General features: G+C 44.2%; 1 protein-coding gene across 2 annotated transcripts in view; it reads right to left on the bottom strand.

Annotated features, from left to right (window-relative positions):
- Positions 1-23973, bottom strand: part of CFP (complement factor properdin) — a 55913-nt gene that overhangs the window by 680 nt on the left and 31260 nt on the right. For both annotated transcript variants that reach the window (XM_030192390.1, XM_030192391.1), the window contains exons 5-9: positions 23334-23531; positions 12396-12569; positions 7719-7910; positions 6613-6721; positions 3551-3687 (exon numbers count right to left, since the gene is read on the bottom strand). In XM_030192390.1, coding sequence (XP_030048250.1) covers positions 3551-3687; positions 6613-6721; positions 7719-7910; positions 12396-12569; positions 23334-23531 — 810 coding nt within the window. The remainder of the gene's footprint in view (positions 1-3550; positions 3688-6612; positions 6722-7718; positions 7911-12395; positions 12570-23333; positions 23532-23973) is intronic.

Below are 23973 nucleotides of genomic sequence, written 5' to 3'. Positions count from 1 at the left end.
ATTAATACATTTTTTGATTAGCTTTAGAAAGTACCCCTTCTTCTTCAGATTGGAAATAAGCAATTGTTGACAAATATCAGAATATACAAGTGAAACACAAAAGCATTCTAAATTACAGTCTCACAGGAAGAGGGTGGGGAGGGTTAGGTGAGAAACAGGGAGAGCTGGGTGGGTGAGGGACAGTGGCTGGCTGATAAGAGAGTGACAAAACAATAGAATTTTATGGTTTATAGTGGGATAGAAAGCCCAGATCTTTGTTAAGTCCTGTTTGGTGGGTGTCAAAATATTTAATCATGTTGACTTAAAAGGTCTTAAGTTCCTGGATTGTTTTAAAATTTCCTTTTAGTATTCTTGCCATAAGATCATTGATGCAGTGTTCTTGTTTTGTAAAGTGCTGTCCCACAGAGGTGGCATCCTGGATGGCATTGGAATGTTTAATATTGTGTTTTGTGTAAATTGAACTTCATCTTTATCATCTGGTTTCTTTCTCCAATATAGTACCCTTCTTCACAATTTTTGTATTGAATGATATATACCACATTTTAAGATGAGCATGTAAAGGATTTTGAGTAGTTTATCTCTGTCTCTTGGGTCATAGCTAAGCTAGTTACATTAACTGCTTTTATCATCCAGACATAGCATTAGAGCAGCAAATTTCCTGCACTCCACTGGCATTTTGTACATCTCCTCCATTGCCCAACTGTGTGTCTTTCAGGCTCATTTTCAAAAGAGATAGATGTCCAAAAAGAGACATAAGTCAGCATTTGGACGTTTATCTCACAGAAATGTCCAAATCAGTATTATCAAAACCTCTTTATGAAAGTCTTTCTATGAAGTCTGACATCCAAATCTCAAGGGAGCGTGCTAGGGGCGTGTTCAAGGTGTGACTTGGGTGTTCCTAAAACATGGACGTCTTTCAGCAATAATGGAACAAAACAAAGATGTCCAAGACGTTTTGAGCTAGACCTGTTTCTGTTTTTATAAAAAATAGCTGCAGTGGGAATTGAACCCACTTCCCCACGATCAAAGTCTGTTGCACTAACCACTAGGGTACTCCTCTACTCCACTCCATACAAGAGATTCCCCAAATGACCAGATGACCACTGGAGGGACTCGGGGATCACCTCCCCTTACTCCCCCAGTGGTCACTATCCCCCCTTCTGCCCCCCAAAAATGTGATTAAAAATATTACTTGCCAGCCTCAGATGTTATACTCAGGTCAATTAGAATCAGGGGCGTATCTGCGTGGGGCCACAGGGGCCTGGGCCCCCGCAGATTTCGCCCTGGACCCCCCTACCGCAGTCAACCCTCCCCCACTGCCGTTGCTTACCTTTGCTGGCGGGGGACCCCAACCCCCACCAGCCGAGGTCCGCTTCCACCTGCCGCTGCCTTTAAAAATATTTCTTCAGCTGGCGGGGGCCCCCAACACCCGCCAGCTGACCCGAGGTCTTTAAAGTTCTTCTTCGTCCTCCGTGGCCATGCTGCTGTTGAAAGCTGTTGAATCCAGTTCGGAGTCTGACGTCGCAGCACGTTGTACGTGCAGGAGCGTCCTGCAAGTACAACGTGCTGCGACCTCCCCCTACTTGTTACACTTGTGGAGGAAACTGTGAGCCCTCCAAAACCCACCAGAAACCCACTGTACCCACATATTGGTGCTCCCTTCACCTGTAAGTTCGGGGTAGTGGGTTTTGGGGGGCTTACAGACAAGGTAAGGGAGCAATGGTGAGATGTGTACCTGGGAGCATTTTATAAAGTCCACTGCAGTGCCCCCAAGGATGCTTTCCTGGGATGTCACTTTTCCACTATTCTACCTGATGTCAAGCTTTCTATTTTTTTTTTATAACATCTGAGCCTTGTGTCTATTGATGAAAAGGAGGTCTCATTACGTATATCTAAATACCAGAGTGCTATTTTCCATACTTCATAGCAAGAATGTACATTCCCTAATTACCTGTCCCAATGCAACTGAAGCTTTTACCTCCTCAGTGCATGTAAATGGTTTCATCCCTGTGTGGATTCTCTGATGCTGTATGAGGCTTTCTTTCCAACCAAAACTTTTACCACACTCAAGACATGTAAATGGTTTCACTCCTGTGTGTATTCTCTGGTGCATTGTGAGGTTTACCTTCTGACCAAAGCTTTTACCACACTCTATACATGCAAATGGTTCCTGTCCTGTGTGGACTTTCTGATGCAGTTTGAGATTTACATTACAACCAAAGCTTTTACCACACTTAGAACATGTGAATGGTTTCACTTTATTGTGGAGTTTCTTGTGTATTTTGTACGTTTTGCATTTGGCTGTATTTGTTTGAAAATGGACCCTGGAATCTAATGGTGGCACAAGTGATCCTTACGTCTCCAGCCTCTCCAATGCCATTTTCTAAATGGCACAGGTTGACCCCAAACACTTTGTTGTTCCAGTCACCAGCAATTCTGTTTTATAACGTTACCCACATGGACTTAGTAGTAACCTACCAGGGTTTTCAGTAACAGGCGATGGGAGGTCTTTTCTTTCTTTTTTTTTTTTTACCTTGCTGTCCCTTTTAAATTTCTTTCCTAGGAGCACTAGTCCATGCAGAAGGTTAACTACACCTATTTACACGAAGCAATCTTTGTTAGAATAATATGGCTTGCAAATTGTAGTACAAGCTGCATTATTCCTTTTGTGTAGCAATGAGCTGCTGATTGGTTCAAATAATCTGCTGTACTCTGTTATAATAGGAGCTTCCATGCTTTAGTTCTGGTTTTACTTCACTAAAATACATTTGCATAGCTTAGTAAAGAAATAAGCCCCTGAATGAGGACAGCCCATTCATGGGAGGAAGAAGAAAAAAGTCTCAACAACCTGTAGCCTTCAACTTAAGGAAACCAACTTGTCTTGATGATAACATACCTTTGGTTTGGTTGAGATCAGCCTGTCATGTAAAATCATAAAGATGCAAGCTTAACACATCTCAGTGGGGTTTAAGCTATATCCCTTTTTCTCATTCCCATCCTCCCTCCCCACCTGATGTTCTACAAGCATTCACCTTTGAAAGTTGTGGCTTGCCCTGGGTTGAATGAATGTGGCCTATTTCTTCTTGATCCCAAGCAATTATTGACCAGCATTGTGAACTCCCACCCATCATATATTTTACCAGATCTTTGGACCCCATGTAATAATTGAATAACGGAGATGGAAGTGAAAGAGGCAGAATGCTGTAGCTATCTACAGCTGAAGCACTTAGTGACCACATTTGAATTCAAATAAACAAACCTATAAAAATTAGTAGGATTCAGACCTGGAAGGTGCGTTGTGGAAGGAAAGGAGAAAGGATGGTGAAAATTTAACAAGCCCTCCAAAGCTCCCTCTTTGTATGGTTCTAGATAACATCTTAAAGGGTCTTTAAGGGTACCTGTGATTGAAGATGATCTCTTTGGGTCTCTTGTAGCCCTATCCTCTGATTTGATGATTCCTTTTGTAATTCTACTGATTTTGTAGCGCTGTATGGACTGAATCTAGCATGGCCATTTCATTTTCTATCACTATAAAAAGCTGAATCCATACCACTGTCACACGGTAGGGGGTTGAGACAGTCAGTCTTCTCTTCCACCTTTCGTTTCTGCCCATCCAGAGGCTGGCACTGTGCAATGGGAGTGCCCCAGAAAACAATGGGTGAGATCTTTTGGATGCCAGTGCTGTTCCTATGAGAATATACCAAAAGAGAAAACTACTGTATTGGTTACATTTCCCAAGGTCTTTCATCTACTTGAATGTGAGAATTTTAATGAAGCTGATATGTTTCCAAAGTTGGTTAGTTTGAAGCAACACCAAAAGTTCATCAGAAGAAAGTTAGATTTCCTGGGATAATCTACAGGAAAGCAAAAATTTTCCCCTGCCCATTGGTAGTTAATTCAGCAGCAAAGTACAACTAATTTTCTTGACCATAAATGTGTAACTTGCTTCAGAACCTTTCCCTAGTCCCTCACCTTATCACAGAAAGGCAGTATATCAAATGCATTGACCTTATTCTTACCCTTATCATCATGCCCACCAATGTCGTTTTCTTCCAAAAAAATATGTTTTTCCTTCAAAAGAGGTAAAATGTGCTACACTCTATTTTATAAATATTTTTGTGCATGCAACGCCAGTTTTACATGTGGAAATCGCGTGGCTGGATACATGCATATAGGCATGTGCGCTGGAATGATCATGCACATGAGTATTCTGTTGCACATAGGTATTGACAGCATAGTTTGGGTGGAGTGGGGGCAGAATTGTAATGTACAGGGTGAGGCAAAAAAAAAGTAATGCACTAGAGTTGTTGGGGGAGGGGGTTGCTGTTTGCTGAGCAACTGCTTGGAACTTCAACATGAAATTTTACAGCTTTATTTGTCATTACTATCTACATTTATGTGCTGAGTGGAATGAGATTATCTTTCAACATTTATTTTATTTTTGTTACATTTGTACCCCGTGCTTTCCCACTCATGGCAGGCTCAGTGCAGCTTACATATTATATACAGGTACTTATTTGTACCTGGGGCAATGGAGGGTTAAGTGACTTGCCTAGAGTCACAAGGAGCTGCCTGTGCCTGCAGTGGGAATTGAACTCAGTTCCTCAGGACCAGAGTCCACCACCCTAATCACTAGGCCACTCCTCCATGGAAATGTTACAGACTTTTTAGCATGACTATCCAGCAATTTGTGCTGGTTCAAAAATGTTTGCACTGTAAAACTACCATTTGAAAAAAAGGGGCTATCAGCTTACTGTTAATGACATCACAGTGATGTAGACTTTTGTCTGGGGAGCAAAGTTGGAGACCTATCACAAGCTCGACCCAAAGCCCCAAACAATCTCCAAACTCAAGGAAGTGCTACAGATGATCTGGGACAGCCTGCTACAGGAACTGATTGACCAGGCTGTTAAGAATTTCCCAAAGTAACTGAAGGCCTGTGTTAAAGCTGGGGATGGAAACTTTGAGCATTTGACTGAAAAATTCTGACACATAGTTAATTGTATCCTTTGAGTGATGTTATTTTACTGTGTTTTAGCTCAAACATTTTTAAGGCGCAAAAATCACTAGCTAGTAATACTAAAATGTCAGTAATATCAACATAGCTTAAGATAATTCAAAGTTGTTTAATAGTAATTCGCAAGTATGATGACTAAATAAGTAAGTAAAATTTCTCATTGAAATTCAAAGCAGTTGCTGAGAAAACGGCAAAAAACCTCTAGGGGGTTACTTTTCATTGCCTCACCCTGTATATGCATATTTTATAAAAATTGTACACCATCTTTGGAGCAGGTGTACATTTATGCACTACTAGTAAAAAAAGGCCCGTTTCTGAAGGAAATGAAATGGGCGCTAGGAAAATGATGATCAAATTGCAATTATGTTGTATTACCAAAAATCAGGGTATATAATGAGTAATATTGTGTTTTTTAGAAAATAGAGAGTAAGCAGAATGTAAATAACTTTAATTGCAAACATAATGCTGGTTTAGATTTTTAAAATATTTTCCACCCAGCGATTCTCCTCTCTCCCCTGCCCCCCCTCCAGCCAGCCAGCGATTCTCCTCTGTCCCCTGCCCCCCCTCTAGCCAGCCAGCCATTCTCCTCTGTCCCCTGTCCCCCCTCCAGCCAGCCAGCAATTCTCCTCTCTCCCCTGCCCCCCCTCCAGCCACCCAGCGATTCTCCTCTCTCCCCTGATTACCTCCGTTGAAGCGGCCGCGTCATTGAAAGCCCTGCCCGTCTCTAACCTTCCCTTCGAGTTCGTTCCCTCAGAGTCCTGCCTTCGTGGAAAGAGGAAATGACATCAGAAGGCAGGACTCTGAGGGAACAAACTCGAAGGGAAGGCTAGAGACGGGCAGGGCTTTCAATAACGTGGCCGCTTCGACGGAGGTAATCAGGGGAGAGAGGAGAATTGCTGGCTGGCTGGCTGGAGGGGGGGCAGGGGAGAGGAGAATCGCTGGATGGCTGGAGGGGGGCAGGGGAGAGAGGAGAATCGCTGGGCGGCACAGGCAAATGAAGGCAGTGGTGGGAGGTAGACGTCAGGCAAGCAGGCTTCTACTGCGGGAGAGTGACGTCAAGAGATGTTTACGAACACAGGCAGAGACATTGGAACGTTGCAGGAGCAAATTATTATATTAGATAAGGGCTAGTTACAGAAAAGCAATAATACCATAAAAAGACATTACAGCAGGACTTCCCAAACCTGTCCTGACACCACAAAGGCCTGTCAGGATGTCCAAAATCAATATGCATGAGTTAAACTTGCATATATATCAGATTTAACTCTTATATATTAATTGTGGGTATCCTGACAACCTGACTGGATATTTAATGAACGGGTAAGTGATCTGTATAAAATTATCCAGGTAACTGTAGGACAAACTTTTTCGCACATTTCCCCTGCAAAGCTTTCTGTGCAGCCTCTTTGTTCTATGTGGGTAAACTGAGCGGGGCCAGTGATTTGCTCAGACAATATTTACCTGCTTAGGTTGGGGGAAAGTTTAATTTAGACCCCATAATTATCTAGGTAACTCTCAACTTGGCTGGACAGATGTTTTGAATATAGACCTCAATAAAAATATATTTGTAAAAAGAAGTATACAGGTATACTCACGGGTAATTCGGGTAAATGGGTTCACAGAGTCGCTGCCTGATTTTTTCTGACTTTCCACAAGGTGGGATACAGAGACCCCAGTCACTCCAGTCTGACCAGGTGCCTTGATCTGGAAAGAAGAAAAGAGAGAATTCCCAGGCCTAGTATCTGGAGTTGAGAGATTCACAAATACTATATTGCTCCCTGCGCTGTTCCTTTTCTGTGGGGACAGACCAAAAAAGAGGCAAGAGTCCATACAATGCACAAGAGGCAAAACAGCAGATCACCAGAGTTGGGAATGAAAACAGTCCAATTAGATAACAGCACAATCCAATAAAAATACCAGCTCGTTGCTCAACTTACAAGTGGACTTCATGGCAATTTGACATCACTACATCTTTCTGGACAGCTTGTGTAGCAGATAGTACTGTGTCACAGGGCTGTTTGAGAGTTCATTGTCAGACTCCCCATGTTTATTTTATTTTTTGTTACATTTTTACCCTGTGCTTTCCCACTCATGGCAGGCTCAATGCAGTTTACATGGGGCAATGGAGGGTTAAGTGACTTGCCCAGAGTCACAAGGAGCTGCCTGTGCCTGAAGTGGGAACTGAACTCAGTTCCTCAGGACAAAAATCCACCACCCTAACCACTAGGCCACTTTGTACCTCTGAGGCACACTCACCTGAAACACGGCCATGTCGTTTGCATTTTAAATGGACTGGATTGAAGGGTTTTATGTTTGTATTTTTATTGTTGGTTTTTTTTTGTGGTTCTGTTATCTAATTGGACTGTCTTCATACTCCTCTGATGGTCTGCTGTTTTGCTTCCTGTTCCATGGTGGGACAGTGTGTGTGCAAGAAGCTTGCACTGCTGCTACCTGTGCTGTACCTTTCTGTGGTGGAGCAGTGTGTGTGTGTGGGAAGCTTGCACTGCTGCTGTCTGAGTGTACCTGTTTTGTGGTAGGATAGGGTGTGTATGAGAGAGAAGTCAGCACTGATGCTGTCCGTGTGTACTTGCTGTGTGGTAGGGTAATGTGTGTGAGAGAGAAGTTTGCATTGCTGCTGCCTGAGCTGTACCTGTTCTGTGGTGGGGCAGTGTGCATGAGAAAAGCTAAGGTAATTACTCACAGAAACAGCCTTTGGAGTTGTAACAGTTGCGGACCTCTGAGGGGAGGCCTTTGCAGGGCAGGCCCCCATAGTCCCGCTGCTCACACTTGCGCTTTCGTGATTGCTGTCCAGCTGTTTTGGTGCATCTGATTTTGTCTTGCAGGGGCCGTATACAGTCTGTCCACTCAGACCATTCTGACCAACGGCCATCGACTAAAAGAGGAGCGTGAGACTTTATTGTGATTAACCTGCCTGTGGTAACGTGGCTTGCAGCTGGCTGTAGGATCTCACAGACACAGGCAAAATGCAGTATAAAGTCAAAGGAAAAGCTTTATTAGTGAACAAGTAATCAAAGCAAGACAGTCTGTGCCTGTTACAGACTCACTTCTATCCTGGACAACAACCACATTAACATTTACTTCCTTCTCTCTTTAACAGTTCTATTTTCTTTAGTACACTTCCAGTTACTCATACATAAATCCAGGCCTGACTCCAACTAGGACACTCAGAACCTGGATATTCAAAGAAAAATAAAGGCACTCCTTTACCTTTGCAGTCTTCTGTTCCTTCTCGTGCGATCTCTGGGCTTCTACAGGGTGCAAACCTCTGAGCTACAGCCACCCCTTACTTCCCTGGGACTCCCCCACAGGTACTGTAGCCCAGGCAACACTTTAGCAGAGCTGCCAAGGTGACCCAGTTTTTGAGAGAGAGATTTTAGTACATGCCCCAGCCCTGTCACTCTGCCTTAGCCCCACCCACTCTACCTCATGGCTCGGACCCCTACTGTGCTGTTTGAGCAGTGCAGAAGTCCGCGATGCAGGCACTCCCGCACATAATGCTCAGTTCAGGCACTTGGGAATGAAACATAAGATGATACCTTTTTAATGGATTAGCCTAATACATTTTTTGATTAACTTTGAGAGGCCAAAACATCCTTCCTCCGGTCAGGTCAGGACAGTATACTGCTGCTATGGTATCCTCTCCTGATCTAAGGAAGGAAATGGTCTTTGAAAGCTAGTAAAAAATGCATTAAAATTAGTACAATATAAAGGTATCACCTTATTTTCCATTTTGTGTTTTATTTGTATTTATCAACCTTTATTAACAGAGCTACCACATCCTAAATTTAAAAAAAAAAAAAAATTCTACCTTTGATGTCTGGTATTTTTTTTTCTTAATTGCGTTGGTCCCAGTTGCTGGTTTCTGTTTTCCTTTGTCTTCTCTTAACTTTCTTGCCAGAGTTTCCTGTCCATTTGTCATCTTTCTCTCCTCTTTTTACTTTCAGTTTTCTTCAATTTATTTTTCTGCCTATCTGTCCAGATTTAATTCATTCTTACTTTTCAGTTTTTCTCTCTTTTTACTTCATCTACCTACAGCCTTTTATCTTTCCCTCACTTCCCCATACCCCTTCCTCTTATTCTCCAGTCTTTCACTAACTCTATCCTCCCCCTTTCCATCCAGCATCTCCCCCATGCTTCCATCCAGCATTTTCCCTTTCTCTCCCCATCCCTCCATCCAGCGTTTCCCCTCTTTCATCCCCATCTTTCCATCCGTCTACCCTCTCTCCCGATCCTTCCATCCAGTGTTTACCCTCTCTCCAACCTTCTATCCAGCATCTTCTCTCTCTACCCTTTTCCATTCAGCATGTCCTCTCTCTCCCCATCCTTTTATCCAGCATCTTCTCTTTCCCCATCCTTTCAACTAGCGTCTCCCCTTTCTCCATCCTTTCATCTTGTATCTCCCCTCTTTCTCTTCCTACCCTTCCATCCAGCGCATCCTCTTTCTCTCCCCATCTTTCCATCCAGCACCTCCTCTCTTTTTCTCCCTACCCTTCCATCCATCATCTCCTCTCTTTCTCTCCCCATCCTTCCATCTAGCATCACCTGTCTTTCACTCCCTACCCTTTCATCCAGCATCTCCCCTCTTTCTCTCCCATCTAATGTCTCCCCTCTTTCTTTTCCATCCTTCCAGCATCTCCCCTCTTTCTTCCCCATCCTTCCAGTGTCTCCTCTCTTTCTCCATCAACAGCTTTTCTCTCTCCAGCCCTTTTACATCCAGAATATACCCTTTTTCTCTCCGCATCTTTCCACTCATCTGCCTCTCTCCCTCTCTCTACCCCTCTTCCATCCAGCGTCTCCCCTCTTTTATCCATCTTTTCCTGTTGCCCTTTCTATTCATAATCTCCCACCTCTCCCTCCCTCCATGCAGGGTCTTCTGTTTCCCGTGGACAGCTGTTGCTTCTTCCAACAAGCAGCAGCAACACATTAAAAAGCAGGTGTAAGGTCACAGTTTTCGGGCATGCACTGTTGGTTCTGCCGGTCCCCTGCCCATGAACATGAAGTTGACTTCAGAGGGGACAGGGAACCAGCAGAGCCAACAGTGCATGCCTGAAGACTGCGGCCCCGTGCCTGCTTTTTATTCTTTTTCTGCTGCTGCTGCTCTTTGGGAAAAGTGGCAGGGGAGGTTCAGTGGTGGCAGTGGCTCAGCGGGAGAATTTCCCATTTTGGCGGGAGTGCGGGATATGACCCACCATAGCAGGAAACTTGGCAGGTCTGCTTTAGTGAAGATTCCTTCACTTGGAACCTTCCTCCAGGAGATCTCTGTACTCAGAATCTCTCTCCTGAAGACCTCTTGCCTAGAGGCCTCTCTGATCCATTCTGCTCCAGAGTACTAAACCAGCTCCTGGCTTGAGCCCCACCCTCTTGACTCAGCCTCTAACATGGCAGGTTAGCGCCACCTGCCATAAGGTGGATAAACTGCAACCTCAGTGAGGGAGTGTTCTTAGGAACACCTGCCACAATACCACTCACTCCCTCACACTGCCTTTCTGTCATTCATGCAGCTGATAGTTCATAAATTCAGTGCAGGCAGCAATCTTCTTTTATCTGTACATACAGTTAGTCACCCATTGCTGAGTCATCAGTGTATCCATTCCTCTTCTTCCACGCGTTCATTATACATTCCTTTGTCTATTCGTGCAATCATCCCTCCATTCCTTTTATATTTTCTTTTACTCATCCTTTCATCATTATCCTGTCAATTTACCCATCCGTCAGCATTCATCCATCCTTTATTAGTTCCTTTAATATCTCTTTATGCATTTTATTTCCATCCCTAACCTGCATACAAATTCTTTCATTTATTTTGGCATCTATCTATCCACATTTATCATTCATTATTCATGCATTCATCGTCAATTCATGCAGTATCCCTAAATGTCAAACACAAAAATATAGCATCATTAAGGCAGATAAAGACTATCCAACCTGCCCATCCATATCAGCTGCTAAGATCTCGTATCTTTTCATCCATGCACCCATTATTTTACCATCTATAACTGACCTCCCATCTATGTATCCATTGCTAAATCATTAATCAATTAATGATCCATCATCAAACCATCCATTCTTTACCAAGCATCCCTCCATCTATCCATCTAGGCACTTCTCTACTTTTCTTTCTGCATTCATTTCTCCATTCATCCACATACCATCATCCTTTCATTTTTTCATCCATCATAATTATCCATCAAATTATGAATTCTTTATCAATCATTCCATAATCCACCATCATTATCCATAGGTCTCTTTCAGGCTTATTTTCGAAAGTGATCGCTGGCCATTTCCCGACATAAATCGGGAGATGGCCGGCGATCTCTCAAAAGCGGCGAAATCGGTATAATCGAAAGCAGCTTTTTTGACAGCATCGCCGCTTTCCCGTCACCTTGCTGGCGAAAGTTCAAGGGGGCATGTCGGCGGCGTAGCGAAGGCGGGACATGGGCGGGCATCAGCGTGGCTACCAGATGGCCGGCTTTCGCGGATAATGGAAAAAAAAGCAGCGTTAAGCAGTATTTCACCAGGTTTACTTGGTCCTTTTATTTTCACGACCAAGCCTCAAAAAGGTGCCCCAACTCACTAGATGACCACCAAGGGAATGGGGGATGACCTCCCCGTAGTCCCCCAGTGGTCACCAACCCCCTCCCACACTAAAAAAATACAAATCAAAACCTTTTTGTACCAGCCTGTATGCCAGCCTCAAATGTCATACCCAGCTCCCTGACAGCAGTATGCAAGTCCCTGGAGCAGTTTTTAATGGGTGCAGTGCACTTCAGGCAGGCAGACCCACATCCATTCCCCCCCCCCTACCTGTTACACTAGTAGTGGTAAATGTTAAGCCCTCCAACCCCCCCCCCAAAACCCACTGTACCCACATGTAGGTGCCCCCTTCACCCATAAGGGCTATGGTAATGGTGTAGAGTTGTGGGGAGTGGGTTTTGGGGGGATTTGGGGGGCTCAGCACCCAAGGTAAGGGAGCTATGCACCTGGGAGCTTTTTTTGTATTTTTAAAACATTTTTGAAGTGCCCCCTAGGGTGCTCGGTTGGTGTCCTGGCATGTCCAGTGCACTACAAATGCTGGCTCCTCCCATGACCAAATGCCTTGGATTTCACCAGGTTTGAGATGGCCGGCATTTTTTTCCATTATCACTGAAAAACAAAACCGGCGATCTCAAACCCGGCGAACTCTGGCATTTGGCTGGGCTAAACCGTATTATCGGAAAAAAAGATGGCCGGCCATCTTTTTCGATAGTACGGTTCCGGCCAGCTTTTGTGCTGCCGCCAAAATAGATTGCCAGCGAGGTTCAATTATGCCCCTCCACATGTGTTATACAATTATCTCACCACCCGCCCTATCACTTACTTGGACAGTGCAATCCAGTGTTACAGACAGTGGTCCTGATCTGGGAACCCACACAGTCCTTTCCATTGAATTGTGGTGCTGGATTGTTACACTCCCTCCTCTGCGTCTCTACACCAATCCCGCAGGTCACTGAACACTCATTATTCTTCCGCCATGCTCCCCACCCTCCATCCACTGGATCAATCACCATGTAATGAAAGCAAGCATAAAACGTACAATTTTGTCAACAGCATAACAATAGTAAAATGACCAAATATAAACATAAATACAATCAATGAAGTAAACTTGGAGATGGCAAATTGAAACCTAATAATAGTGCTAACATGAAACAGTATCAGAAATATACACATTTAACAGCACTGTAGAACAATCATATAACAAAACTATGATAAATGTCGTCAGAATATGAATTATACCATAATAGACAGCATGGAAGAACATTAAAAAAACAGAGATATAATACGATGTCAGGATAATACCAATGAAGCACCTAAGAAGCACACATTAGAATAACGTAGATATAATTCTAATGCTGTTCCTAAAATATAATCAAACATCTTATAGTATGTAATGAGGGGCCAAGTGCACATAGATAGAAGAGGACAAGATGAGTAGTACAGAGTCTACTGGGATAAATAGATGGGTGGCTAAACTGAAGGCAAATTATATGTGCAGTTAAATAAGATATGCATGACTACCACTTAACATTTCTCCACACTGCTTCTAGTCACTGTACATAATATAAATGCCAGTACTGGGTCACAATAACACAGTAAATAACAGCAGATAAAGACTAGCATGGTCCATCCAGTCTGCCCAAAAAGATGAAGCTTGTACCTGCCACTCTGTGCAGGTTATAGTCATTCATGCTTAAACATTGGTTGACAATTTGCCATCATGCCAACCACATATAGGTAGTTAAGTATGATGCAGTCTTGGGACAATATTATATAACCAAAAGTAGTGCTAACAGTATTTAACTTGCTAATCTCAACATTAAGATTTTTTCCCCTTCCCCTTGAGATGCAGATTACCCTCACTCATAGCATATGATAGTAGTAAAGTGATATACAATACACAGACTTGATCTTCATCTCTCTTTTGCCATTTGCGGGACACAGACCATAGAAGTCCATCCAGCACTGGCCTTAGTTTCCAACTACTCTTGTCCAACATAATACCTCAACAGCCATGCTTTGTTTGTGTTCTCCTTCTATTTAGGCAGCTCTTGTGATAATCCCACAAAGTTTTGAATTACCTCACTGTTTTCAACTCCACCATCTCTCCCGGAATGGCATTCCAGGCATTCATTACCCTCTCTGTGAAAAATATTTCCTATCCTGACATTACCCCTAAGTCTACTGCCCTCCAACCTCCATTCATGTCCTCTAGTTCTACCACCTCCACATCTCTGGAAGATGTTTGTTTGTATATTAATTCCTTCCAAGTACTTAAATTTCTGTATCATATCTCCTCTGTCTCTCCTTCCCTCTAGTGTATACGTACTCAGGTCTTCCAGTCTCTTCTCATATGTCTTATGATACAAACTCTGTACCATTTTTGTTGCCTTTCTCTGGAGCACCTCACATCTTTTTATGTCCTGGGAGCAGGGCTGCCGAGAGACTGGGCCGGGCCCGGAGGTCGCCGCCGCCAATCCCTCCTCCCCCCAAGGTCACTGCCGCCTCCGCTCCCCCCCTCCACCCCCCGAGGTTGCCACCGCTCCCCCCTCCACCCCCCCCCCCCGAGGGTAGGAAGTGGTTTTAGAAGGTGAGGTTAGTTGTGGGGTTTATGAGGGTAGTTGTTTGAGGGTAGTATGAGGTATGGAGCAGTTGGACTGGTGGGGGTATTTTGAAGGTAGTGGGTAGTTGGAGTTCAAGGAGTTAGTTGGGGTGTAGTTTTGAGAGGTACAATTAGTTGGGGTTGTGAGGGTAGTTGGAGTAGTGTAGGGGTAAAAGGTAGTTGAAGTCATGGGGTAATTTATTTATGAAGAAGTAGTTAAGAGTGTAGCTTTGGGGGTGGGGTAGTTCAGAGAAGTTGCGGGGGTGAGAGTGGTTGAAGTGGTGGAGTGGGGTAGCTGGGTTTGGAAGGATAGTTGGGGTTTGGAGGGATAGTTGGAGTGTGGGGTAGCTCTGGGGGTACTGGGAGTAATTGCGATGGTTTGGAGTAATTTTGTGGGGCTGAGATGGTTGAGGGTGAGATAGATTATGCTGTCTAGGTTGAGTGACATAAGCCTTTGTGATAATGTTCTGAGCTGGTTGATCATTTTCTGTCCACCCGGTTATAGGTTTCAGAAAAGTAGCAGTCTATCAACTAGATGAAGCTCTGGATGTGGGGTGCCACAGGGCTCCCCTCTGTCACCACCATTGTTTAATGTGCTACTCCAGCCCCTGGGAGAGGAACTAGAAAAAATTTAAGCACCATTTTACATCTATACAGATGATATTATTATAATGTTTCCATTGTCCAGTGACTGGAGTACTACTCTGAACCATATCATTTTGTAAGTACTAGTGCTATCCAATTCATGATTCGAATCGATTCGTTGATTCATTTTGGGCGAATCAATTCGATTCAGAAAAAAATCAGGAGTTCCGATTCAGGACTTCCTCACCTACCTCCTGCTGTCACCAAGCCACTGCTGCTGCCTCCCTCCCTAGCTGTCACCCAAGCTGCTGTAGAGTGTTGTGGAGAGAATTTTTGGCGGGTGGGGCGTTTTGTGGGGTGGTTAGGCCATTGCAGGAGGGGTAGATTTGGTAATAGATTAGTTGCAAGGGAATGGTGCAGTTTGGGAATTATGGGACAGCTGCAGGGAATACATTTGAGGTGATTGAAGTCTATTGGGGTAGTTGCTGGTGGTAGTTTTGGGAGTGGAGAAGATTGCAGGGTAGTAGAACAGTTGTGGGAGATAGTTTTGGGGCTGTGAGGGCAGTTTTAGAGGTGATAGAGCAGATGCAGGAGTAATTTGGGGAGTGGGATGCATGAGAGGTGGATCAGATGTGAGAGGTGGCAGTTTTGAGGGGATAGGGAACAGGGAAGAGGCAGTGAGGAATTCCCTAACTTCTATGCTTCACTGTAAGTTTATATGCTGCAGAAGCTGGGAGTAGCTTCTCCTACGAAAGGCACTGGGCTATTTTTTTTAAGGGTGGGATCAGATGTATAGCTAGGTGAGGTGCAAGGGGAGCAGTCAGTCCTCCAAATGGATTTTGAATGAAATGGTGCTTATGCAAATTAGGCCTGCAGCCTTGCCCTGGCACCTATTTTAGAAAAGGTCTGCTCCTCCTGACCTGGGGCGTAGCCAGACAAAAGATTTTGGGTAGGCCTAGGCAAGAATTGGGTGGGCACCAAGTGTTCTCCCTCCCTCCCTCCAAAAAAAAAAATCTCAGCTGGTGGGGAAACGCTTATTTCCACCTTGGCAGCAGGCATGCACTGAAAACTGAGCATGCGCAGGTGCCGGTGTCGTGGAGAGTAGCGTTTTCGTTACCATCAGGGGGAAATCTTCAGCTGGTGGAGCTTGGGATTCCCACCAGTTACCACTAAACATGTGCTACTGTTGGGTAGGCCTGAGCCATAAATGGGTGGACCCTGGCCCACCCAAGCCCACCTGTGGCTACACCCTGACATCAAAACCTGGCTACATTTCTGGGGGGGGGGGGGGGGGGGGGGGGGGTGCTTATTTTTGTAGAACTCTCAGTCCAACCTGACCTATTTTTGATTTTTGAACTTGATGTGTCTTTTCACTAGATTTCCTCCCATTCAAATTTCACACCACCATTCCATTATATATTCAGAAAGTTATTTTGCCCCCAAACAGACAGACAATTTCAACCCCTTTGGTATGATTCTTATTTATTTATTTATTTATTTGTTACATTTGTACCCCACATTTTCCCACCTATTTGCAGGCTCAATGTGGCTTACATAACACCGTAAAGGTGTTTGCCAGTCGACTGAGAACAAATACAAGGTTGAATTGTGGTCGAATGAGGTAGGTGTGTGTCAGGCATTATGAGAGTCAAAGGGAGTGAAGATTGTATATTGTCCAGTACGATCATTGGTTGTGCTGTGTTGCTGTGTGTGGGGATTTATGTTGGGTTGGTGGGGTAAGCCTTTTTGAAGAGGTTGGTTTTTAGTGATTTTCTGAAGTTTAGATGGTCATGGATTATTTTCACAGCTTTTGGGAGTCCATTCCATAGTTGTGTGCTTATGTAGGAGAAGTTGGATGTGTAAGTTGTTTTGTATTTAAGTCCTTTGAAATTTTGGTAATGTAAGTTTCCGATTCTGTTTCTAGTTGGTAGATCTATGAGGTTTATCATGTATCCTGGGACTATGCTGTAGATAATTTTGTGGACCAAGGTGCAAATTTTGAAGATGATCCGTTCTTTGATTGGAAGCCAGTGCAGCTTTTCTCTGAGTGGTTTAGCACTTTCAAAGCATGTTTTACCAAACAGCAGCCTGGCAGCTGTGTTTTGGGTGGTCTGGAGTTTTTCTGCGAGTTGTTCTTTACATCCCGCATAGATTCAGTTGCAGTAATCTGCATGGCTTAGGACCATTGATGGTATGAGGATTTGAAAAATTTCCCTTGGGAAGAAAGGTTTTATTTGTTTAAGTTTCCACATTGAATAGAACATTTTCTTTATTATGGAGTTTACTTGGCTCTCAAGGGTAAGGTTGCGGTCAATTGTGACGCCGAGTATTTTTAGGCTGTCTGAGGTAGGAAGGGTATGTTCTGGGGTGTTTATGGTTGTGGGTTTGTACTTGTTATGTTGAGATGAGAGAATGAGGCAATGTGTTTTTTCAGTGTTCAGTTTCAGTTGGAATGAGTTTGCCCAGGAGTCCATGATGTTCAGGCCGTCATTGATTTCATTGGTTATTTCTGTCAAGTCATGACTGAAGGGAATTTAGATTGTGACGTCATCCGCATAGATGAATGGGTTGAGGCCTCGGTTGGACAGGGACTGTGCCAGTGGGATCATCATCATGTTGAAGAGTATTGGTGATAATGGTGATCCTTGAGGTACACCACAGGTAGCTTTCCACGGTGGTGATAGGTTTGAGTTTGATTTTACTTGGTATGTTCTGGTGGTTAGAAAACTCTTTATCCAGTTAAGAACATTTCCATCAATCCCGAAGTGGCCAAGGAGTCTTAGTAGTATATTATGGTTTACCATGTTGAATGCGCTCGACATGTCGAATTGAAGGAGAAGTATACTTTTACCTGAGGCTATTTCTTGCTTGAATTTGGCCAGGAGAGTGACTAGGACAGTTTCAGTACTGTGGTGGGGTGGAATCCTGATTGTGAGTCATGTAATATTGAGAACTTGTCCATGTATTCCGTAAGCTGTTTGGTCACCAGGCTCTCCATCAGTTTGACTACTAGTGGGATAGACGCAACTGGGCGGTAACTGGTTAGGTTGTTTGTGTCTTTTTTGGTGTCTTTTGGTATTGGGGTGAGTAGGATGTTGCCATATTCCACAGGGAAGAGACCTAGTTTTAGCATGAAGTTTAGGTTGGATGTGAGGTCTGCTATGAAGCGGTCAGGGGAGGATTTGAGTAGATGGCTGGGACACATATCCAGTTTGCATTGGGTATTGGCAAACCTTTGAGTTGCTTTTGTAACTGATTCGGTGGTGAGGAGAGTGAATGTTGACCAGATGCGGTCAGCTGGGCATCCACCAGGGATTGGGTCCAGGTCGTTAAAGAAGTTTTCGATGTTGGTGTTGTGCTGAGGAAGTGTGCTGCGTAATTTTATTATTTTTTCATTAAAGTAGTTAGCAAGTTAGTCTGCGGGAGGGATGTCTGTATTGGTTGTTGTAATAGGAGTGGTGTCTATTAGCTTATTTACGAGTTGAAATAGTTTCTTCAGATTTTTGTAGTCCGGTCCTATTTTAGTTTTGTAATAGGACCTTTTGGTTTGTCTTATTGCATATTTGTGTTTTCTGTGTGTTTGTTTCCATGCATTGAGTGTGTGTTCATCTTTTGTTTTTTTCCATGCTCGTTCTTTCTGTGCTGGGTTGAAAAGAATAAAAGGATAATTTAAAAAGGAGAACAAAACATTGCTGAATATCAGTCCAGAAACTAAATACCAAATAGGATTATAGAATTCCTACCCAAAAAGTCCATCAACCCCACATTTTTACTGAAACAGAACCAGCCCAAGCAACTCCTGCTGGATGATCCATCTTCTTCCAATTGTGAACATAAAATAAACTCCTGATATTTTACAATACGTTTTGTAGGAATCATCAAAATGAAATCTGCTCCTAAAGAAACAACTTATTGCAGTGTTACATAAGAACATAAGAATAGCGGGTCAGACCAATGGTCTATCTAGCCCAGTATCTTGCTTCCAGCAGTGGCCCATCCAGGTCAAAAGTACTTGGCAGACACCCAATTAGTAGCACCATTCCATGCTACCATTTCCAGGGCAAGCAGTGGCTTCCCCCATATCCATCTCAATAGCAAGCTATGGACTTTTCCTCCAGAAACTTGTCCAAACCTTTTTTAAACCCAGATACGCTAACCACTGTTACCACATCCTCCAGCCATGAGTTCTAGAGCTTAACTATTCTTTGAGTGAAAAAATATTTCCTCCTATTTGTTTTAAAAGTATTTCCATGTAATTTCATTGAGTGTCCCCTGGTCTTTGTACTTTTTTGAAAGAGTGAAAAATCAATTTGCTTCTATCTGTTCTACACCACTCAGGATTTTATAAACCTCAATCATATCTCCCCTCAGCATTCTCTTTTCTAAGTTGAAGAGCCCTAACCTCTTTAGCCTCTCCTTATGTGGGAGGAGTTCCATCCCCTTTATAATTTGGGTGCTCTTCTTTGAACCTTTTAACAGAAGAAGATTAATGCATTTGGAAATGCCAATCTCCTTGAGAATACCCCAATGAAAAGTCTGAAGGAAGGCAGGAAGTGCTGAAAGTTGTTGACACATGCTGGTAAGCAGTGTTGTGGTTCCATATGGGAAGATATTTGGTGGCTCTCCAGTTCATTTGGATCCAAAGTGGCCCGGACTTAAAAAATAGTGAAGACCACTGACTTATTGTCTTAACTATAGAAGCCCTTTCTGCTTATTCTGGCTCACTTTACACAACAGGTCAGTGAAAAACCTGATTGTAAAAAAGTAGAAATCTATTGCAAAAAAATAAAAAATAAAAAAAGAAGAAGAAAATCCTTCAATGATCAGTGCCACCAGGATTCTTGAATTCAAATTACTCAATGTATAAAACATGATAAATAGCAATGATAGAGATACCTACAGTAAACATTGCAGGATATAGGTCTAATCAATTATAAAAATCCACTAGATGATAAAAGCCATGGAATAAAAAACTGTGATCATATAAAGAAAGACGACCAAACAGGAGTAGAGGAAGAGACACTCCAACACAGGAAATAGTGCTTAAAAGATGCTTTATTCACCACTTGGACAGAAGGACCTGACACAGTTCGTGTTTCGGCGTAATCAAACGCCTGCAGGCATTTTAAGCACTATTTCCTGTGTTGGAGTGTCTATTGGCCATCCTCTACTCCTGTTTGGTCATATTTGCTTCGTGAAGGTTCTTCCTATTTGCTATTCCTGATCATATAAAGAAAGTCATTTAAACTTTCATTTTCTCAGGGGTCCTTTTACTAAGCTGCGGTATGCACTTACCGCAGGATAAAAGGGCACATTGAGGCATCCTGCGATAATTTTGGGATTGGCATGTGCGACCCACATGTTAAAAAATAAAATGTATTTTTTGCGCTGGGGATGGGTCTGGGGGCAGAGAGTGGGCATATTCTGCTTTAATCAGTAAGCGCAGATATATTGCCATGCACTAACCCATCAGCACATGCTTAGTGCATACGCCCTTACTGCCTACTCAGTGGGTGGTGGTAGGGGCTCATTCTCTAATGGGAAAATTGTCATGTGGCCATTAATAGAAAAAATACAAAAATTGGCCATTTTACCCCTAAGGAAAAATGGCCTTAGCACTTGGGAATGACCTACATAAGCATGCACTAAGGCCACTTTTTACTTGCCGTTTGGTAAAAGAACCCCTTAGATTGTAAGCCCTCCAGAGACAGGAAAAATGCCTACTGCACCCAGTGTTTTTTTTTGTAGAAAAAAAGGTGCCGGTACTCATTATGGGCGTGGTCACCATATATGGCTCCACCCCTATGATAGTCACACCCACATTAGCCACACCCCTTATATCAGCCATGGCGCATATAAACAGACATCATTGAAAATATACTAGTATAGGAGAAAAACAATAACTTGTGATTTTTTTCATTATAAATCATTTCTGTAAGATGTTACAGCTCCAGTATACCCAGTGCAAAATACGACAGCAGATGTAAATTCTCAAATTGGACAAATTCCAAACACTAAAATGAAAATAAAATGATTTTTTTCTACCTTTGTTGTCTGGTGACTGTTTTCTATCCATACTGGTCCAAGTGTCTGATTCTGCTGCTCTCTTTCTGTTCTCTTAACTCCGTTTCCAGGGCTTCCTTTCCATTTATTTCTTTACTTTCCTCCTTCCATGTCCAGCATTTCTCCTCTCTCCCCGCCAACCCCTCCATCCATCTATGTCCAGCAATTCTCCTCTATCTCCTGCTCTGCTCTCCTCTCCATCCATTTCCAGCATTTCTCCTTCCTCCCCTGCCATCCCATCCATGTGCATCTCCTTCCTATCTTCCCTCCTCTCCATCCATGTCCAGCATGTCTCCTCTCTCCCCTGCCCTCCCCTCCCATGTCCAGTGATTCTCCTCTCTCCCCTGCCCTCCCCTCCCATGTCCAGTGATTCTCCTCTCTCCCCTGCCCTGCCCTCCTCTCCTATCCAAGTCCAGCAATTCTCTCTTCCCTGCCTTTCCCTTCCATCCATGTCCAGCAATTCTCCATTCTCCTCTCTCCTCTGCCCAGCAATTCTCCATTCTCCTCTCTCCCCTGCCCAGCAATTCTCCATTCTCCTTTCTCCCCTGCCCTGCCATCCCATCCAATCCAATCCATGTCCAGAATGATTCTCCTCTCTCCCCTCCCCTCCAAGTCCAGCGATTCTCCTCTCTCCCCTGCCCTCCTCTCCTATCCTCTCCTATTCAAGTCCAGCAATTCTCTCTTCTCTGCCTTCCCCTCCCATCCATGTCCAGCAATTCTCCATTCTCCTCTCTCCCCTGCCCAGCAATTCTCCATTCTCCTCTCTCCCCTCCCCTGCCCTCCCCTGCCATCCCATCCAATCCATGTCCAGAATGATTCTCCTCCCTCCCTCCCCTCCATGTCCAGCGATTCTCTTTTGCCCCTATCCTCCCCCTCCCTTCCATGTCCAGTGAATCGCCCCAGCCTCCACCTGCCCCTGAGATCATTCAAACCCTAGCCCCATTTGCCCAGCCCCCCAGCCCCACTTGCCCACACACACACACCCCAGCCCTACTTGCCCACACACACCCTAGCCCCACTTGCCCACACACACACCCCCAGCCCTACTTGCCCACACATACCCCCAGCCCCACTTGCCCAAACACACCCCCAGCCCTACTTGCCCACACACACCCCCAGCCCCACTTGCACAAACACCCCCCCCCCCCCAGCCCCACTTGCTCACCCTCCCCTGCCCGCTCCCTTCCGTTTGCTCCTGGCTGTGTTCCCTGCCTTACAAAACTTTTCTTTTTTACCGGTCATGAACCGGCAGCCTGAAGACTGAAGAAAGCAAACAGCAGGCAGACTCGCCTCCTTGCATCGCGTCGCTTCGTTTCCCTGCATTCTCAGCGCGTCCCACCCTCGAGGAAAGGAAATGACATCAGAGGAGGGCGGGACGTGCTGAGAATGCAGGGAAACGAAGCAACGCGATGCAAGGAGGCGAGCCTGCCTACTGTTTGCGTTCTTCAGTCTTCAGGCTGCCGGTTCGCGACTTCGGTAAAAAAGAAAAGTTTTACAAGGCAGGGATCACGGCCGGGTGCAAACAGCAGGGAGCGGGCAGGTGAGCCCTTGGACCCAGAAAAAAGGTGCTGGTACGCCGTGCCGGTGCGTACCGGCACAAAAAAAGCACTGACTGTACCTAAATGTAACTCATTTTAAACTACAACTGAAAAAGGTGTGATCTAGATCTAAGTAAAAAAATTAATATTCATCAAAAGTTGAGTTGAGTTGCTTTTCTCAGTCTGTGGTTTTATGCACTGGCAATATGAGCCCTACTTAAGGGCTTAGGAATAATATAAGAACATAAGAATAGCTTCCATTTAGGCCAGTATCCTGTTTCCAACAGTGGCCAATCCAGGTCACAAGTACCTGGCAGAAACCCAAATAGTAGCAACATCCATGCTACCAATCCCAGGGCAAGCAGTGGCTTTCCTCATGTTCATCTCAATAACAGAATATGGATTTTTCCTCCAGGAACTTGTCCAAAACATTTTTAAACCCAGATATGCAAACACAGTTACCACATCCTCTGGCAACAAGTTACAGAGCTTAGCTATTCATTGAGTGAAAAAATATTTCCTCCTATGTTTTAAAAGTATTTCCATGTCATTTTATTGAGTGTCCCCTGGTCTTTGTACTTTCTGAATTAGTAAAAAATTTATTCACCTCCACCCGCTCCACAGCACTCAGGATTTTGTAGACCTCAGTCTTATCCCCCTTCAGCCATCTCTTTTCCAAGCTAAAGAGTCCTAAGTATGAATGCAGGTCCAAATAAAGCTGCCCTTTGCAATTGGCAGATCGTTATTCCTTCGATTTTCAGCGATTCCAAGTGTTTTTTCAGTGTATTTTGTGTGGCTCCTAAGGCCTCTATTATAAGAGGGGAGGAGGGGAGGGAGGGAAGCAGAAACTGATCCACCTATCCTGAAAAAAATGTACCTGGTTGGCAACATCTTAACCTTAGTATAATCCAATGGAAGACTTCCCAAGGCCCTCATCAGCCATAGCGTGAACAATGGGCCTCTAGAGTTTTACCTGGGCAGGGGGGGAGCCCACTGCATGCTTTCTTTTCCTGTGCAAGTCCGGGGCATAATTTGCCTGGGGGGTTGCTGGAAGGAGGGGGGTTGTTGCACTGGCGGTAGCGGAGGTGTGTTGGCACATCACTCGAGTGTTCCTTAATGCATGTGGCAGAGCATTCACTCCAAGAACCCCAGTTCCCCCATTCTCCGTGAGCTAGAAGGGAAAGAAAAAGCAGGTTCAGCCAGCTGAAGGTTTAGCATTCTACAAGGATATATACATGCTCCAACCTTTCCTCCTTCCATACCCTAGCCGCCATTCTCCCTTTCTCCATCATACATCCAATTTGTATCTATCCAGTTTCCATCTGGCCTTCCAGTTATTCACTCACTTCATCTTTTCCCGTTAGCCAACCCTCCATCCATCTGCCAGACATTCTCCGTGTGTATCATTCTATTCATTCATACAGCCGCTTAGTCTTCATCCCTGAACATCTATTCATCTGTCATTCACCTGCCATCTGTACAGTACACTTCTATTTATTCCCCTCACCTGTTCAGCCATTCATTATTCACCATCCCTCTGCCTTCCATTTAATCAGAGGTTGATATTTAAACGTTTTGTCTGACTAAACTGGATAGTTTACTGGATAAATCTC

The sequence above is a fragment of the Microcaecilia unicolor genome, chromosome 2 (genome assembly GCF_901765095.1).
Source record: "Microcaecilia unicolor chromosome 2, aMicUni1.1, whole genome shotgun sequence".
Lineage (NCBI taxonomy): Eukaryota > Metazoa > Chordata > Amphibia > Gymnophiona > Siphonopidae > Microcaecilia > Microcaecilia unicolor.
The sequence above is the reverse complement of the archived record's forward strand: the minus strand, read 5'-3'. Positions and strand labels throughout refer to the sequence as shown.